Consider the following 19,626-nt stretch of genomic DNA (forward strand, 5'->3'; position numbering starts at 1 on the left):
AATAGTAAATAAAAAGCCCTGGTTATTTATCCTGCCTTTCAGGATCTACACTGTCATTTGAACACACCACCCACCTTCACGATGACAACAGCCCAGCAATCAGAAAACTTAAACAACTATTTTAGACACAGAGAGGAAACTCAAGGTGTCAACACCAAAATGGAAAGGAAATAAGCAAATAAAGAAAACACCTTTGGAACTCACAGAAGGGGCTTAGCAAAGAACTGGCTGAGAGAAGGCTTTATGGGCCAGAATATCACCAGACACCTGATCTGCCCTTTTCATTCAAGTACTGCTCAAAGAAGCTCACAGAAATCAAATCCCAAAAAGTTAACCCCACATTAGTTTGCAATTTAAAGAAGTTAGTTGCAGACTAAATTTTGTATCAATTTTGTCCACACCTTATTCACATTACTTCTTTGGACACGACAGGCTTCATACAATTAGCTTGTGCTACTCAGATTTGCACTTGCATCTTATTTGGAGCAGAGGAAGTAACACCACCTCTCTTCCTTGAGTAAAGCTTTACTATTGCACCCATTAACAGCTGAAGGAATCTGTCTCCAGGAAAAGTCAAAGTTACCAAAAAAAAAAAGGTATATAAGCTGTGTATAAGAAGATTAAAGCATGGCCTGTTTCACATTTCCTAAGCTTGAAAAAAATGTATGGCAAAGGCCCCACAGGACTGGAGAGCCCACTCATTCTTGAAGGTTTAATTAAGCAGTATTATAAAAGACAAGCATACAGGAAAAGATAACATTCAGTACTGCAATTTCTACAAACCCGCAAAAGGACACCCCCAAACCAGAAAGAACACCTAGAGTATTCTGCTCATCTTTGCTTTGCTGGAGCGCTCTAACTTGAAGTGCAGTAAGGAGATACAAAGAGGCATAAAACCCTCTAGGCTGTTACTTGAAACCAATCTCCTCACTAGCTGTATGACCACTGCTCACCTCCTCCTCTGTCCCATAGCACTTGACAAGATCTTTAGCTATACAGCTCCCTAACTAATTAGCACATTTGCCAAAAAAGGTATAAACAGATAATCCTCACTGGACTCCAGAATAGTACTAAGTATTCACTTTATAAGTTTTCCAGTGCTGGAAGGATATCCTGTCCTTACCCTGTAGATGTTAAAAGGCAGAACTGAACCCTTCCTGACATTAGAATTGAGAGTACTTTTCAGGAGAAACAAACAGGAGCTCCCTAGCATTGTGGCTTTCTGTCTAATCAACACTAATGTCAGTGCAGTTGTTGCAGAAGCCATCCACTCTTCCCACACTATAGAATGAATTATCTTACTGTAAGCAAAGAAGTCAGAATAAAAGAAAAAGCAAGACCCCAGAATTAACCTACTGCAACTGAGGAGCATCATCCACCTGATGCCCTTAATCAGCAACGAGAACACCTTGTGGACACACAAACCTCTAATATGGTTGCTCCAGCAGTAACCTGGCTAGCACCAAACTGGTCCCATGCAGAAAGCTACCAGTGTGACATGGTGAGCTCTTGAGACACAGTCACACACCAGGTAAAGAAGCCATCTGTGTCCAGATTAGTACATCTCTTTGCAAAGGTAGCTCTTCTTACTGCAAAGCCCTGCAGTCATTCCTATTTATCAGCTCTCTGAACAAGAGTCTATAGTAATTCAGTCAAGAATGTTCCACAGTCACACCAGAAGACAGTTCAGAGCATCCCTCCTATTTCATTGCCTGCAACACACTTTTAGTCCAGTGGCTAGGAAATTTGATTGAGACCACAGAGGTCCTTTAAGGGTTGCAGAACTCAGCATCTGGATGAGAAGTGCATCCTCACTGATACGTATAAATATAATATTAAAGACGTAGTGACATGCCTTGGGCACTATTGTATAGATACACCATGATTTGTACCTTCTGTTATTCAGTAATTCCAAAATGTTTTTCTTTCCCCTATGCTCCACAAACTTTCCTCCTTCTGAAAGAAAGCAGCACGCTGGATTATGCTGTGAAACAGAGATTTAGGCTTCTTTCCTGTACATGCAACATAGTGCCAATCTTGGAACATTTAGTGCTTTCCAGGAATCACAAAGGACACGCACACTGAAAAACCTCTGTGGAAACACATGGGTATGATTAGGCACATTTGCCCAGGACAACAATTTCCATGCTTCTGCCTCAAGGTCTTCACCTTGCAGGAAGTCCAATAATACAATTTCAGCTTTTAGACCCCCACTATCCCAACCCCCAAGTTTGAACAAACTTCAAACCAAGCACAAGAATCCTTATTAAACCCTGAGTTATTCAGCAGGAGTGGTGTAGTGAAGCCCAGGGACGCACAGAGCGGAATGACTGGCAGAAGCAGAACTGTTATAAGCCAGCTGCTCATCCTGCTGTGACAGGCAGCAGTTCAGAATGAATATTTCAGGCACAGGAATAGAAGCAAGTGTCCTAATTACCTCTTCTCTAAATCTTTTTCCTCTTGCTGCATGGAGGTCAGAAAGAACATAGTATCAATTTGAAATGATACACAGATCAGAAAGAGTATCAAACCCACGGGGTGCAACAGTGGCACTACTGATCTGCAAGGTCTGAGTGAATTCGGGAAGAGGTATTGTCACATTCTACATATAATGGAAAGTAGACCTTACTTATTACACGTTAAAATTATGACAGCTTTCAGAGATAAACACAGAGTGGAAGGCTTTATCATCCACATGCTCTCCACACCCAAGTCTACTTTCTCCAGACAAGCTGGTCTCCATACTTAGAATAAATAAACTGAGAGCCAGGAGATCTGAACACACACGGTGACAGACTGAGTAGTTACCCTATAAGGAACCTAATATATCTAGCCTGTTCACAATTTTGTCTATGTCTATGCCTTAAATGTATATTAGAATACAAGAAACATTTTTTTAAAAAAGAAAATGATTGATTTGGAACGCATTCCAAGCATATTTATTTCAAAAATGCCTCAGAGAAAATTAAACTGCACATTCTTCACACTTACTGGAACAACTCTGCTACACTAACAAATGCTTCATAGTTTATCATTGGCCTACCCTGTTAGTCTGCAAGTTGCCACATTGGGTAATCCTTCATACTATTTCAAAAGGAAAAAAGATAGAAAAACCCACACCAAACATCTCTCTGTCAAATTTTTTAGAACAGGTAGAATAAATGACCTCAATATAATTTAAGGAAAGCTTGTAAAAGATATTTTTAAGCTTTCAAGAAATTGTTTTTCTTCAAATACCTGTATAACATTTGTCAGTGCCTGTTTTAATAAGTCTTTTTGAATTTTCTTTTCTAGATGCACAGAATATTAACCATCTCTAGAATGTAGTACCAAGAACAAATACTAAAAACAGAACCAGATAAGCACTGCTATACAAGAAATTGACAAACATTAGAACAAAGTAATGCTAAACTCTTTCTTGCCTCTTTCTTCAAAAATATCAATCAAAACATACCCTGCTGCACGTCCAAATGGCCAGACAGCTAATTCACAGCACAGTTCTTGTAGAATCAAAGTAGCTAAATAAAACAGTTTTACTACCTGTAAAACAGTACCACCTGCCTTGACCTTTTTCTTAAGAAAGAAGCTCCACTCTAAGGCTGAAAATCTCTCTCCCTGAATTCAGATCCCAGTTTTAGCAGCTTCACTGATACCTCAACTTCAAGCACAACACAGGAAGAACACTAGTTTTAAGCAGGCAGCTCACCAGACCACATGAACATGGCATTAAACTGGCAGTCATCTTTTCCATAGTCAGACTATTTTGTAAAGAATTAAAATTCAAAACATATTAATTAAAAAAACAAAACAAAACAAAACAAAAACAAAAAACCAACCAAGCAAACAAAAAAACATTCTCTGGCCCACTCCATCAGTCTCCACCACTGATCACCAGTCCCACTTTATGAAGTCAGCAGCCTAAATATACTGTGTGATAAATACACTTTCACTGCTGAGGTACAATCAGACAAATACCCCATAGCAATCTCACTGACAACAATAAACTCACCTCATCATCACTGTCTGATGTCTCAGAGTCTGAAGATGCTGTAGGTTTGCTCACAGGTGGTTCCTTTTCTTCAGAGTCACTGCGTTTCCGTTTGGCCAATGACAGGAGCTCCTGGGGTAAAAACACACACATTTATTTCAGAGTGTCATAATTAGTTTTAACAATCCAGGTCAGTGCACATGCAGGATCTCTGCAATACCTGAGCACATCTCACTAGCATGATTATTGCCATCTACTAAGGAATAAGTCTACTTATGTTTCATAAATATACATTTGCACACACAATTTTAATATTGGATGCTACAAAAAGATTTTAAAGATAACAAGCTATAAAAAGTAACTATTAGTACCATTACTTTCTTGATATAAGAAAAATTACAAAAGACAACGTAAGACAAATTACTTTCAGAGTCAGATTTGTCTTATTTGGATTGGGTAATAATTCAAAACCACCCTAACTATACCATGAAGCAAAAGCCAAATACCAGTAGATAGCAGCTTCTCCTAATTGACAGAGATGTTTGCAATTATACACTTGAAAGGGGAAATGCTTTAGGCATCACCTTTACATCATGGTTAATAACATTTAGTCAGCCTGTCAATTCCTTTTCACTGTTGGTACACACCCTAGAATCCACTTCAAGCTTTGGATAGACACAGAGCTCAAAGTCTCTGAAACTTAGCAGAGCTGTTCTGCTCAAAAGGAAGCACTTTCACAGGCAACACACATCCACACAAAGAACTACATGGCTCTCAAATACTCCCATCATCTGCTGCTCATTGCTTGTTGGGTGACACAAGCAGCAGTACAAAACAAACATGTCTTTGCAGTCCAGGACACAGAATCTATTCCCAGGAACCTTGCTCTGGGGCTGATTGATCTTAGTTGTGTGCAGAAATACAGCCACACCAACTTCTGCAGTCTTGGGAAGTTTGGTTTCCATTAGTTTCACAACTAGAAGATTATCTCAACAAATCGATTACAATTTAGTACCTCAAATGAGAACCTAAACTAATGGTCTGCCTACTTACCAACAAAGAAACTTTTCATTAGTAATGGCATTTTACCAGCTGTTCTCTAAAGAAGCCCTGCAACATCAGCATAGCACATTTGTACAATTAACAGATCTCCTCTGGAAGCTCCTGAAGAAGCTTCAGTAGTGCTTCTCTTTGGGAAGCTCCTGAAGAGGAGCACCACTTTTAAGCCAAGAAATATTCCTTTTCTCTTTCTTTCTACACTTGTTCTCTGTTTTCCAAGATACTCTACTTAAAAGGATGCTAGTCCTTTGATTCAACAAGCCTAGATTGCCACGGGAAGCTGACAAACATTTAATCTACAGGGGTGCACTCAGTATTAAACATTTAAGTCAGCACTCTCTCATCTCAGAAATATTGCTTCCCTGCTACCTGATCTTTGTCTTTGCACATACATCTCCCTGCTGTTACAGTTGCTACACACAGCTCAGAGGAGGGGGAAGCACCCACAGCTCAGGTACAGCTGCAGATGCCTTGCTGCCAGCGAGGGATGGAACAGATGCAGAACCACGTGGTTATCCCTACCACCATCACTCCGGTTTTCTGACTGATGCTAGAGCTAGTCCAACTCCTGTTCTAAAGCTCTCAAACTGAGACACTAGCAGGGAGATGCTGGCAGCCCTAAGGACTCTGGAGGTGTGCAAGATCAACCACATCAGCTCCTGTGTATTTGTTTTTACATAGTATCTGATCTGATTTTTCTGGAGCTCTAATCTGGAAAATTATTTTTGAGTGTTTGGGAAAGCCTTTTATTGCAACGTAGCAACAGCTTCTATATTAAATATTCTTTAGGTCCAACACATAAATTACATCAGACATGTCGGCTTCAACACATTCGATCCATCAAACTTCTCCCCGGAGCAAGCGCTGCCAATACGAGCTGTAACACACTCCACCTATAATGTCTTTATTTACCATTGGAATCACACCATCAATAGCTGCTACACCAAGAGGTGACTCTGACAGAGCAGCCCGCTCCAAAGACGGAGACACTCCCTTTGCAACCCTGGCACGGCTGAACTCACTCCAGACATCGCACTTAAAACCCCGGGACACGCTCTGTTGACAAATAAATAAATACTACCCCTTCTTACATCTACAGGCTGGTTTCCCATCAACAGGGCAGTCACCAAGACTGAGGGGGTGGCATTAAACACGCGTTAACACTCCGGGAGCCCGCCCGCCTCGACGGGAGGCCAGGACCTGACACGCCGCTCTGTCTCCCGGCGTGCCAAAGTAGCACGGAAAAGTTGCCCAGCCCTTTGGGCCTCTTTCCCCGCTACTCGAGGTGAGAGGACCGCAGGCAGGCGGGCCGCGCTAACCCCTCCTCAGGGCCATTCCGCCCCGGAGCATCGCCCCGGAGCATCCGCCGCCCCTGGGTCCCGCCGAGCACCGAGCACCGAGCCCCTGGCCGCCGCACAGAGCCCCCGCCAGCGCGGGCCTGTGCCAGGGGCGGGCGGGACCCGCCGGAGGGGCGCGGGCCGTCCCCGGGGCGGCCGCGGGGCCACATCGGGCCGAGCGGGGCGAGGGCGGCGCGGGACCCCCAGGCGGGAGCGAGGGGGGGATGGCGGCGCCCAGCCCCGCGCGGGCCGGCGATCCCAGGCCCCGCGTTCGGGCCGGGCCTGCCCGCGCACCTGGTCCAGGTTCTCCTCGCTGCCGCTGTCCTCGGTGTCGGAGTCGATAAGGACGCGGCCTTTCCGCTTCTTCACCATGGCGGAGGCGGCGGTGCCCCCTCCCCGCCCCGGCGGCGGCGGCGGCGGCGCTCGCACGGCCCGGCCCGGCCTGACCCGCGCCGCCCGCCCGCCCGCCCGACACAAAGGGCACCGCGCATGCGCGGCTCGCGGGGCGGGGCGAGGGCGGGGCCATCGCTGTCCCCTCACGGAGCGCGCGCTGGTCCCTCAGAGACCCGCGCGGATCGGGGGGCGCGACACGGCGCCCGCGGGAGGGGAGGGACAGCCCCGGGACCGGGGCCGCGGGACAGGAGCGGCGGGACCGGAGCGGCGCCGTGCTCGCTCCTTGGCCGGCCCGGGCGCGGCGGACCCGGCGGGAAGGTGAGGCGGGGCGGTCTGTCGGTCACGGAGCGGGAACAGCGCGGAGGCCGCTCTGCGGGGCCGGGGCTCGGCCGCCGGGCCCGTCCCGGTCTCGCCTTTCCCCGCCGCGCTCGGTCGTGCGGGCGCCATCCGGGCCCAGTGCCCGGGCCTGGCGGAAGCTTGTCGTCCCTGCATTTCTTGCTTTCAAGCGTTTGAGTCTTAGCAGCCTGATTCTCAGGCTGCTGCATGTAAACGATGTGTATTTTTAGAATTTATCAGTATGTTTTGCATTCCTGTTCTCTGAGAGAGAACTTGACTGATGGTCATATTGACCAATGGAGTCAGGAGGTTGTAACCTCCTTGGGCCAATCTTGGCCCTCTGTACAAAATGTATATAAGCTATTGGAGTCAGATAATAAAGAGCCTTCCATGTTTGACCCTGCTGCTGCCTGCTGTCCTCTGTGAGGGTCCACACCATGTCACAACGTGTTCCCCTAAGGGCAGGGGTAACAGAAGCCGGCGCTGCACCCGCGGGCTGCTGAAGCCCTGCCCGGGGACACACACCGGGCTGAAGCAGAATGCATTCACATTCTCCCTTCTCTTCTTTCGCTCGGGTGGAGCAGTGAGGAGACATCAAGGAATCGATGGGTTTCTTGGTGGCGGCCTTGCTTCCGATCTTGTGAAGTGTATTTCTTGTATTTAGAAAGGGAGGAGACAGCTAAAGTATAATCTTCTCTAGGGATTCTCTGGACAGGCAACCATATAAAATCATGCTGCATCAAATTCTACATGTGGACAGCTAAAATCTGCCATTGAGACCTTGCTGGGAGGATGATCACATACTGAGTCTTCAGCAGTTCTTGTATCACTGTCCTTTTCTTACTTACTTTGTCTTCCCATTTGAAAGGTTTTACTAACTGAGTGGTGCAGGCAGAATTTCAATTGCTCATCGACAGTGGGGCAGTGTGGTCATCCCAGCACATGATAGAGCAAAATTTCTTCAGTGTAGCTTTAGACGTGACTTAATTAGAGTATGAGAATAACAGTAGTAGATTTTACCGTGAGTAAAGGAGGGTGACTGATATATAGAGGATGTGAGTGGGGTGCCTGGCTCCGTTCTTTAAACTCAGAGAAGTTGAATGCGTGTGACATCATTTTTGGTTTTGTTTTGTGGTGTGAAAAATCAACCTTCAAAAAAAAAAACCCTGTCCAATTTCACAAGTAAGAGAAAATAGCCTCTGTACAGAGCACAGCATTGAGCTTTTATTTAAAGCTTTATTAAAAACAGCCCCTGTTGGCTTGCAGTCTTTCATGTTAAACTTTCTGGTTTTGCAAATGTCTCTGTAATCCTAAAACAGGCATATTGAGGGTGGCTTGGAAGAAGAATGTGGTATGGCAGCTGCAGGACTTCATGTTTGAGAAGTCGTGTCAGTCTGTGTCAGATGAGATTCTCATTTTTGTCTGTGTGGCAGCAGACAAACCTGTTATGAATTTGTGATTTTCATGCAGGGAATAAAACTTTTTAGTTACATAGGTGTCATCTTTTAGAAACCTGCATGGGTTGTTTTTATTGATGTTATCCGTAACACCTAAATTTATTTACAGTGGAAGGGGAGATGATAAATGGATTTTCTTTTCTATTTTCCTTTTTATTTGAAGCAGTTTACTTGGGTTTTCTTATTTGCATGGGGAGAGGGGAAAGCATATGATGGAAGTCAATAAGTAAATTTGAGCTCTGAGGAAGTGTCATTCCTGATGGTTTTTTTCATTCTGTTTTCCAATGACTTGGATTTCTAGCTAATATCAGTTATAAAAGTTAGTATCACAAGCATCTCATATGTAATTTTTTGTAACCTTTTCTCTTTTTCATTAAAGGTGAAGATCAACTACAGTAACTAGAGTAAGATAGCTCTGCATGCTAGTTTTGTTGTTAAATTAACTTTCAATCCATTAATTGCCTTTCTGGATGTGAATTCTTCAGGCTACCAGGATGGCTCTGGCTGTGATGCTGCTGGATGGTGCTTCTTTCCATGGTGGATGCTGCAGGCACAAAGCTTTGCTCTCCTTACTGAGACCTCTCATCAGCAATTCCAGATTGTACAGCAGCTACAGGAGGCCAGGGGCAGAGCCTAAGAAGAAACTGTCTTGGCAGAACGCTGATTTCAGCTTTAAGAAGAGCATTGATCACCTAAAGACTCAGCTAAGTTTGCTGAAGAAGGAAACCAAAGATTACTTACGAGGACCTGGGGGCTATCAATTGAGTCAGCAGGTGATGGAACAAACAAGGGTGTTGTGGCAGTTTAGGAGCCAAGAAGATTTAAATGAATGGGTTATTTCCTCTGATATGGAGATTGGAGGGAAAAGTAAAGCTTACATCAAATTGGGTAGGAATAACCAGGCTGCTCTGCTGTATGGAACCCTCAACACTGAAGTACCTCGTGATGGGGAGACAAAATACAGTGGCTATTGCAGTATGAGATCCAAACCAGCAGTGGTAAGTACAGCTCTGTGTTTGCACAGCTTCTGCTGCTGAAGCTGAGGGTGTTTGTAGAATCCCAGTGGCCTGCTCTTCACTGCTCATCACTTTCAGGAGTGCTACACTTTCTTTCAGAGATGTGCTTGCTGCTGTGCAACCTTTGATCTGGAAGGAACTTGAATTTTTTCTTGGCTTTTGTTTTCCTTTCTTAGGAAAGGAATAATACATATTTGATCGTTTACTTATGTACAAGTACAGACCTGATTGCAGCATTCTTACAAATGATCTGGAATGAATCTTTATCTCCAAAATTAATATGATTAAAATAGACATCTTTCTAAATTTGAAATTAATTGAATGTGTCTTAAGTAAGAATTTTCTGGGCTTTAACTTGGTCTGTTTATCAGACCTGGTTAGGGTGAATGAACTCATTTTCTCACAGGAACAGAAAACAATGCTTTGAAATATACTTTTTAAAGGTCTGCCTCCTGCTGTACATCAGAAAAAGCAAGACACAAATCTTTGATATCTCAGAATTGAGCAAAATAAAACCAGAAATGGGTGTGCTTATTATGGGTACTGCTTGTTTCGTTCCTTATTTCTAAGCATTTTTAAAAGCAAAGGAACATTTTCATGTACTGGATAAAATCCTTGAAAATTTAATGTGTTCTGTTGTTTGTGTCTTGGCACAAGTACTCAGGTGAAATAATTTCTGGGCCAGAATCTTGGAGAGCAAAGAATATAAGTAAGCAAAATCAATGGGTAAATGAGAGACATATGAACACTGATTAAAATGGTGACATTGGATCAGATGAGTGGAACAACAAGGGAAGTCTTGTCTGAGTTAAATTCTCAGGACTTGTGCAAATGTGATTCAGACTTTCAATTCCTAATTCTGAAGTAGTGGAGTGTATCAGTCCATCTTTATTTAAGTAGAAAGGCTCAAAACTGTGAAAACCATAAAATCAAGAAACTACAGGCCTTATTTATATATTAATAATCTACTTATTCTGTGAGTTGGTAGAACGATAGCTGATAGGCAACCATAGTAGTGCTGTAAAATAAAGGGGAAACATCTGAATTTTTGATGCTAATTTTGACTTCTTGGCAGTTTTGACCAAGAATAACCCTGCCCCTCATTGCTCCAAGTGACCTCAGTATGGCACTCTGAAGACCCGTGGATAAGCCATTATGCAAATGAAAACATCAGGATTTTTCAGATCTTTGGAAAAAATGCTATAAAGAATTAGACATGCTTGCAATCTTATTATTTTACACAGTTAATAAAAAAAAATGTTGGAAAATGTTAAATACTCCCAGTGTTCATTAGTCTTCAGGAGGGAAGTTAATCAAAGGGGATAAATTATTTCACTGCTTCAGTTTCCTGTCATCACTTCTGAATTATCTAGAACTGACCACAGAATATTAAACTTAGTGAACTACATAAGTGCTGGTCTATCACTGTGGCATTTGTGTACTCGCCTGGTAAGGAATTCAGTCCTAGGAAGGAGGTCTGATTTCTGATAGTTACAACATTGTGGCTTATGATGAAAGTGTGAGTCCTCAGAGTGGCAATATTACAGTTTGTGGTCTCTAATACAGTGCTGAAGGAAATTCAGTGAGCTCAGCAGCCAGGTGATGACAGAGTAGCTGTGTTCACTGTGTTGCAGTAGATGATATCTGACATAATAACAAGGGCAGTGATCAAAGCAACAATGTTCTGTTTCTCATAAAGAAAGCATCCCTCTATTAAGGAGGAATAATTCTATTTATCAATAATTTGTAGGGATCTTTTAACAGGAAGAAGTATTACGACTGGTCAAACTTCAACACTCTGTATTTACGTGTCCGTGGTGATGGCAGACCTTGGATGGTGAACATTTATACAGACCCTTATTTCTCTCATCAAAAGGACGACCTCTACAGCTACTTCATGTTCACCCGAGGAGGCCCCTACTGGGAGGAAATAAAGGTGAGCTAAGAAATGTTTCAAACCAATGAGACTGTCTTGAGGTCCTGCCCAAAACATGGGAAGGAGAATTCTTCCAACATTTACAGTTTGTTTCTGTTGCTGTCCACTCAGCGTTTTCATTATACAATACACATGTGCCTTTGGCTTGGGAGTTCCCAAAACTGGACTGGGGGAAGGCACTGTATCAATTGTGGTAAAGAATTGATCCACCAAATGTTCCTCTGAATGCCTGCTGTTGGCTCTTACTGGAGTAATAGCATAGATACAGCAATTGAAACTTAGCAGGTGTTGCCTGGAATATTCTGTGATAACCATTTTATCTGTAATACAAATGGGTGTAGGCTGATGTAGGATTTGTTCATGCAACAGGATTTGCTTAAATCACAGCCTTTCTTGAGTCAGTCAGACTCAAGAGCTGGGGTGGGGGGTGTTGTCATTTGTGACCCTTGACTCTGTGACACAGAATAATATTTTTAAGAAGTGTGAGTTGCAGCTCTTTTCTGATGCAACTTTGGGATATTTTGTAATTGTCTGGTGACATTGATAGGGAGGTTTGCACATCCTTATGCATTGGTGTTGAGTGCTCCATGATAAATAACATTGTCTAATCATGTGGGAACTGCCTGCTATTTCACAGATGAGGAGTCATGAGGATGGAAGTTGGAGTGTCATTGCTGGCTTGGATGTTTTCCTCTCACCAGCCACCAGCTAGCTCTGCTTTCTCGCTCCCCCTACTTTCAAATAAATTTTTACATAATCCTGAAGTGCTTTGCTAGAGGTGCTGATGTCTGAGGACAAAGTTTGCACTGTGAAATCCACAGCCTGGGTACAGACAAGCTGTCAGTATGCACCCATGCTAGACTTGTCAGTAATTTCTGGTTTATGTTTTCATGTTAGTGGGAGGAGATAATCCTGATGTAAACAATCACCTTGTGTGCTGCAGCCTTCCATTGTGTCCTGACAGGGAATTGCTCCTGTGTGATGCCTGCAGCTGGCTGTGAGTGGCCAGCTGAAAGGGTTAATGTGGCCCATTTCTTTGTGCCAGTTTTCTGTACCCAACTAATGTTAGTACCAGATACAGCGAAGTGTTACTTTACTAACACATTATTTTCTTTCCCCTAAGTTTCTCTTTTATATACTGGTGACACTAAAGTCTGATTTTGTTTTGTTTGTCAGATTCCATTCTCCAAATTCTTTTTCTCCAGTCGCGGAAGAGTCCAGGATAACCAGCATCCTGTCTGGTTAGACAAGGCAAGTTTTCTGTAGGCTTTGTGTGGAATTTCATTTGAAAAGGCAATATAAGGAACACACAGCTGCTCTGTAAGAAATTCAGAATTCCCTTCAAGATTATATTGGTCTGATATAGGTAACTTACAATGTTCTCTAATGCTTGTGAATTTGAAATGGAAGGGCCTCTTCGTGTTATAAGACACTTATTCTCATGTGTGGTAAATGAAAACATAAAGTTGTACATGGGGTATTTAAAAATACTTACTAGGAGTTAAAGGGACAAATCAGTACTTGATCTAAGCATCTTCCACTCAAGTTTTTTTGGTTATTTTATGTGTATCATTTAATAGTAAAAATTATGCACTTGCAGTGTAATTTTACAAACATATTTTAAAGAAACCCAAAAATCAGGGAAGCCGTGTGAAGGTAGTTTAAGAAATCTTAATAAAAAGTCTTGGTCACACACAGAGTATTTGGAGTTGGAAGGGACCCACAGGGACCATCAAGTCCAACTCTTAAATGAATGGCCCTTGTGGTACCAATGTATGTTTTCCAGGGAACCTGGAAAGGCAGAATATAATTGTTGAATAGGAATAAAAAAGGCAGGAAACATTCAGTGTATCTAGGGCTTGCAAAGGAATAGATTCTTCAGAGCAAAGTTTAAGTTACTCCTGTAGATTATCTGTAACACTGTGATTTGGAAAAAAGGAGCTTTAAAAACTCTCTGGCCTCGAAAAGCCAAGGGGCTGCTTGTAGAGTTTGCTGCTGGGGAAGGAATAGCATTGAAAGCTTTAGAATGATCCAGAGGAATGTCAGTGCATTCATCTAGCTTTGTTCTGTTATTTATTTAGCATGTATTTGCAATATATTATTTAGACTCAGTCCACATTTATTCATCTGACACATCCTAGGCATTATTTTCCTGAACCTAGAGCAATCCTTAAAATCATGGGCACTGCTCAAACCTGCACTTTCATCAGGGCTTTGGGGCAGCTTGAGTTCATGAGGTGGCCTGCACTGGTGACTTGACTGGGCTGTTAATGATGGAGGTGTTTTGTAACATGTGAGAGCTAATAGAAAGCATGCCTGAGCCACACAGATTAGTTCTTATATTTAAGAATATTATTCTAATTGGAAAGCTGTGGCTAGGAACCTTGTCTTATTATTACACTCAGTAATTAAGTTTCATGCCAGCTTAAAATTAAGTTGTAAAATGTCTGGTTTGGTGTTTTCACTGAGTAGATTGTCTATCCCTTCCATCCTTAATTACATCTTTGTTTCTCCTATTAATGAAAGAATTGTGGTTTTATGAAAATGTGTTTAGAAACTCAATTGTGATGAAAGTGGCTGTACACAAACAGTGCAGGATAAAAGTAACTGTTAGACTCGGGCCATTTTAAATCAAGGGTTTATTAACACAGCGGTAGAAAGGCAAATGTGGAGTCATTTCCATTAGGGTCTGTATTGAAAATGGGGTAGTGAAGAGTTCAAGCCTTAAAAAATGCTGCTGCATTTTGAACAAATACCAGCTTAAAGAAGATGGCTGAATGGTGTGTAAAATACAGAAGTGGGAGATCAAACTCAGTTCTGTTGCAATGTTATAAAAAGTGTTATAAATACTGTTCTACCCTCTGTGTCTTTTAATTAGGTTAGAACCCTTGGATTCACCATTGGAGATAAAGTTGATGGTCCATTCCAGCTGGAGATTGATTTTATTGGTCTGCTAAACGACAGAGCTCATAGAGAAGAGTTTGCCTATGAAACATATGACAAGAATACTCCAGTCTAAGTTAGGCTAATGTCCTTTGGAAAATTCTTAAGATATTTGGTTTATTTTTATGAGATACTTCTTAACATATAGTTTTTAACAACTTGAAGAGCCTATGTAAACATTAAAGAGATAAGTGCATTAAGTGTGACACCACTGGCACATTTGAACTCCCAGATACAGAATCCTGGAGAGATATGTAGTCCAGTACATAGATGGACTGCAGTGTAGCCTGAGAGCAGTTGTGATGTTCTTATAAAGTAGTATCTCTTCCCTGGATAAGTTTTGGCTTCTGTCCTGACCTTTACTGAAATAAAAGTATTTAATGAGTTTGTTGTTCTTTTTTTGTCCAACAGTTTTATTTTCTACATTATGTTGTAAAAGACTTGGATCTGCTAGTTTTAAACTGAAAAAGGTATAAGAAGTAATACTCTGAGGACTTGAGACTTCAGCTACTGAAATGTACAAAGACCAGCACCAGAAGTAGAAAAGACAGAAGTATTTAAACCTTTAGCTTTGGCTCCTCTAGATAGCTAAAAAAAGAAAAAGCTGCCACTGCCAAAATGGAAACGAGCTATGCAGCAGGCCTGACTTTTCCTTTAGAGCTGTTGAGGATAATCCTACAATGTTACAGAGCCAAGGTTGTCGGAGAGAAGCAATGCTCCAAAGGATGGCTGGGAGGAAAGTCCCAGCTCTGTCTGCTCCCTGAAGAGGCACAGCTTGGCTTACTTAGCACCTTTACAGGGCAGAGCAGATCCCACTTTTGCTGTGTGCAGCCAGCTTATCTCAGTTGTGTTGCAAGAATTCACAGCCTCAACTGGTGGCACGGAACCTTAATACCTCCTTTTTTCAGAGAAATCCAGTTTAATAAATTTAAGTAATCAAAGCAGTGACCTCCTCCACAGTGACCCTGTTTAAGTATATTTTAGAAATATTAAATGTACCTGTATTTTATATGGCAGAGATTACAATGAAGCAAGCTGAAACAGGATCTTGTACTACCATTTTCCTTTGGCACAGAATTCAACAGCTTAATTGTAGAAGGATGAGAGTTATTGTTTCTAAAGATACCAGAGCAAACATCTTACAAGGAGTGGGGGGCAGGTGAGTTGGTGAGGAAAACTTGGCACAGGGAAACACAGCAGTAAATACAAGTGTGAACAAAAATAATGCTAGAGTGAGGAAGCAGTTATACGTAGTGTATTAAATAAGGCCAGTGATAAACAGGACGTATACAAAAATATTTCCATTAAATTTATTTTTTAAAAATGCTTTTACAGCTGAGATTACAACTGCTACATTACCTTTCTAGTTCTATCCCTAACAAATCCACACAATTTTTCTATGTATTTTTTTAATGTCAAAATAACAACTGCTTTTAAACCCAAGCTATTAAATGTGCCTCAACACTATTAAAACCAGTTTTAAGCATCTTAGAGATGAAAGACGAGTTTTTTTTAGAAAGTTTACAATTATGGTCTGCATTACTTTTCCAGAGAGCTTGCATATTTTTTTCTTCTCTTTGAAATTGTATTTCATAAGGATGCAATTAGAAATGCTGAATAATTGCTGTAACTTAGAGAATTTAAGGGTTGATTTAGAGAACAGGGCAAGCAGATAGTTCCAACTCTGGTCACTTTGAAGCTTGCTATTCAAAGCCTGCATTCTAGCATGCAACAAGGGCATCCTGATGCAAAAGTCTACCTTAAGTTGCAAGGAGACTTCTTGAGCATCTTTCTTCCACTTATATTTTCTTTAACATCTTTCAGTCAAGTAAGTTAGTTAAATGAAAATACTATGAAGCAACAAGAGAGTTCTAAGCCTCTGAAAGTGTAGAAATCTCATCTCAGTGGAGAAATTGATCACAGAAACATTATGCTCAGGGACACACTAAAAGGTCTCATTAATTGCTCTATGGATTCCACTAGCTAATAGCAACCTGAACCATACACAGACAGCACAAGAAGAACAATATTTACAGTCATGTCTTGGATAGTTCTTATTCATCCTAGCACGCAGATAGGCCTCTACGTTTTCCAAGAGCGTGAGCCTTTTTCTTCTTTCTGTCTTGCTCAAGTGTCTCACGTCTTTCTTCCCTGGAGGGGAAAAAAAAAAGACCATGTCAAGTTTTATTAGAGGTAGAGACACAAGCAACCAAAGGAAACTGAAGCTGACCACAGCTTAACATAGGCTTAATCAGTGTGCTGCCTTTGCCATAGGCAGAGATAACAGTACCATTATGGGCTGAACCCAAACATTCAGGCAAACACTTCTCTCAGACATACAGGTCTAACACAAGGTAACAGCTTGTCAATATTGACAGCTTCTTCCAAGATGAAAGTGCATCTCCAAACTCTCTACCTGTTACCTCTCATGTAAAATAAGTCTAACAAATTCAGAAGAGCCTTTTTTGTTGGCCTTCCTGAAATTGAACAGTCATTGGAAGGAAAAATGGCTTTAATACAAAAGAATTCTTTCCCAAACTACATTTAAATCCTAAGAAGAAGAAGAATGAATCATATTTTAAGTAACACTATTCATAAAAAAGATGAGTGGTGTACTAACCTTGTCTGGAGATGTGGCTGTTTGTAATCTCTCCTATGTGAACAGATATTGCTCCCACCAGACTTACTGAGAACAGAATTTTCTTTAAATTCTCCCCACGGTTTTAGTCGTCCTACACATTAGGGACAAAAAGAGACCAAATAAATAGTTTAGTAATTGTGTGCTCACATTCTTGTCATGAATTTATCCTAGCTAGCCTGTTTCTTCCTGGTTGTCTTGAAGATGAAGTGCCTCTTTAGGCTGTACTATCAGTTTCACCAGCCCATTCCCTACCAGTAGTTCTTCTGTAAGTAGTAACTAGTGACTCTACTTATGAGTAACACTCCCCATGCAAAGTTCAGCTTCTTAAGTGAGATTAAAAACCCCATTCTATAAGGAATATTTCATGTTTCCTGTACATACATCTATTCAGTGGATGGAATACAAGGATATTTATTCTTGTACTTATGGGCTTTTGGTCATAAAATCTTAATCTTCAGTAGGGAGACTCTTAAAGCATATGTTATGAAAAAATTTAACGTCAGACTGTGTGAGAACCCAGAGAGAAAGGAAAAGGGACAGGAAAAGAGACACTAAACTTTGCCCTCACTGTTTGGTATCAATGCACCCCTGTAGGAGGAGCAGCTGAGTGTAAGGGGTGTGACCAACACAGAGTGCAAAGAGCCACAGTACCTTTGTGTGGCTGATACCGAAGTGGCCGAGAGAGACTTGCTTTGAGATCAAAGGTCTTCTTTCCACTTGTGGGTTCTGCAGGTTGAGCTCCAAACTTGAAGGGGGTAAGAACTACAAAGGCATCAAGATACCATAATTAGAGTAGCAATAGTATCAATGTACACAGAAAGTTAAAAGTGCCTGTGAAGACCACACTAAAATTGCCAAGAGCAAAGAGCTGTTAAATGCCCCTGCTGATACCTCTTGAAGACAGAGCTGCACAAACACAGCTCACTTGAAATAGGGAGGGCAAGAGTTGCAGAGTACTTGGCCCTTTAGCTATGACTGCACTATGGAAGAGCATATACAATTCCATGTGTTTTTCTTGTCCTTCAAGGCACATTGTGTTTCTTCTATGCCTATTTGGAACCAAGTGGTTTTTCAGGTTAAACAAAGAAGCATTGTTTTGGAACATGCCAGCTTCAGATCAGCATGGAACTTTGCTTGCCCCTTAAAAACATCAGTATTATTATACAGCAAACTAGGAACCTCTGGGTTCTTGACGTGTGCAAATATCCTTGTGATGCTAAGGGTATCAATGGCTGGATAGCAGAGCTGTGCTGCTGCAGAGATTGTTAGTAATTGGAAGACTTCTGATTTTTCTTAATTTTAGTTCCTAAGTTGGTCAGGGTGCTGAAGCTAATAACAGGCTGTCCTAAAGCATAGCTATAGTTCTGATGGATGCTAACCCCACAAGGAGAATAAAACCTCTGAGAAGGTGTCAGGAATTCCTCTCTGTGCAGACAGGGTGTCCCTGTATCTGCTATACAAATCTTTTGCTGTATAAAGGTCTAGAAGATTTTCTATCCTCTTTCCTGTAGGTAGGTACTATATGTTTAAGTCATGGTACCTAAAGATTTTAATCAAACCACTGGAAAACAAATGAAATAAAGAAACTAGTGCAGTTTCTGAAGAACTAGTTATAAATCAGAGACTTAAATTAAAATCTGGGTCTACATGACATTCAATTGTTAAAAATTTGTATAGCAAGACAAAAGTCTTTATCTGAAAGAGCCAAATATTCACCATCCACTTTACCCTTTGATGCGGTCAGATCATTATTTCTTGCATTTCCCTTACTGTTCTTCTGACTTATGAGTTTGCAGCTCTTTTGAGTGTCAGGTGTGCAGATCTCCATGTATGGAGACATTCTAGATGGAGTCTTGGTAAGAGAACGTTTGTGCTCATTATCTTTTGTGGCTTCCGAGAACCTGAAAGATTTTAGAAATATGAAGACAAATTTAGTCACCTAAGAATGTAAGCAATGTGCCAGAATACAGAAGGTTTTGCATTCTACTTCTATTACAGGTAGAAAGATTTACTGTGTGAAAAATGTTCACAACTCATACAAAAACTGTACTAAAATACCTTGCTGGTATAACACTTCAAGTTTCAAGTCAGTGTCAACAGCAGTAAGTAATATTAGAAATTACAAAGAACTGACTTTGTTGTTATTTTGAAAAGCAAATATATTTGGATGCAATAAGCTAGAGATTTATTCACCAACACCAATGATTTACTTTAGATCTGGCTTCTGTAGTAAAGCATTGCATATTTCATTAGTTTTAAAATTCAAGTTAAGGAAAACTGAAAGACAACAGAATGCTAGATCTCAAAGACCTACAAGAGGAAGAAGCTGAGAGTTTTGAAATACATAAGTTATCTGCATACCAAGACACACACATTCCATATGTATATACACATTTTAATGAATACATGTGATTACTTATATACATGTACATGCATAAAATTTAAAATCTTGCAAAAAGCTACTGAGAATAAGCTATGAGCTTGCAAGATTTAGAAAGGGAGTAAATGTTGAAGAAAACA

General features: G+C 41.4%; 3 protein-coding genes across 7 annotated transcripts in view; 1 reads left to right on the top strand and 2 right to left on the bottom strand.

Annotated features, from left to right (window-relative positions):
* RTF1 (RTF1 homolog, Paf1/RNA polymerase II complex component) overlaps positions 1–6,875 on the bottom strand; it is a gene marked incomplete at its 5' end in the record, with an annotated part of 31,850 nt that extends 24,975 nt beyond the window's left edge. The window contains 3 exon segments of the mRNA XM_083862842.1: positions 4,010–4,120; positions 6,679–6,852; positions 6,855–6,875. Coding sequence (XP_083718968.1) covers positions 4,010–4,120; positions 6,679–6,852; positions 6,855–6,875 — 306 coding nt within the window.
* A 148-nt stretch (positions 6,876–7,023) lies between these two features.
* On the top strand, positions 7,024–14,861 carry NDUFAF1 (NADH:ubiquinone oxidoreductase complex assembly factor 1). Its single transcript, XM_083862578.1, has 5 exons — positions 7,024–7,095; positions 9,056–9,568; positions 11,337–11,522; positions 12,699–12,773; positions 14,401–14,861. The coding sequence occupies exons 2-5, from the start codon at positions 9,065–9,067 to the stop codon at positions 14,539–14,541; spliced, it is 906 nt and encodes a 301-aa protein (XP_083718704.1). The 5' UTR covers positions 7,024–7,095; positions 9,056–9,064; the 3' UTR covers positions 14,542–14,861.
* Positions 14,862–15,591: 730 nt separating this feature from the next.
* The window catches only part of NUSAP1 (nucleolar and spindle associated protein 1), a 29,382-nt gene continuing 25,347 nt past the window's right edge, over positions 15,592–19,626 (bottom strand). For 4 of the 5 annotated variants that reach the window (XM_083863209.1, XM_083863207.1, XM_083863210.1 and 1 more), the window contains 4 exons: positions 18,823–19,007; positions 17,758–17,868; positions 17,086–17,197; positions 15,592–16,616 (listed from right to left, as the gene is read on the bottom strand). In XM_083863209.1, coding sequence (XP_083719335.1) covers positions 16,529–16,616; positions 17,086–17,197; positions 17,758–17,868; positions 18,823–19,007 — 496 coding nt within the window. In that variant the 3' untranslated portion in view covers positions 15,592–16,528. The remainder of the gene's footprint in view (positions 16,617–17,085; positions 17,198–17,757; positions 17,869–18,822; positions 19,008–19,626) is intronic. The other variant, XM_083863208.1, reaches the window with a different exon arrangement.

The sequence above is a fragment of the Zosterops lateralis genome, assembly GCF_965231275.1.
Source record: "Zosterops lateralis genome assembly, chromosome: 6".
NCBI lineage: Eukaryota > Metazoa > Chordata > Aves > Passeriformes > Zosteropidae > Zosterops > Zosterops lateralis.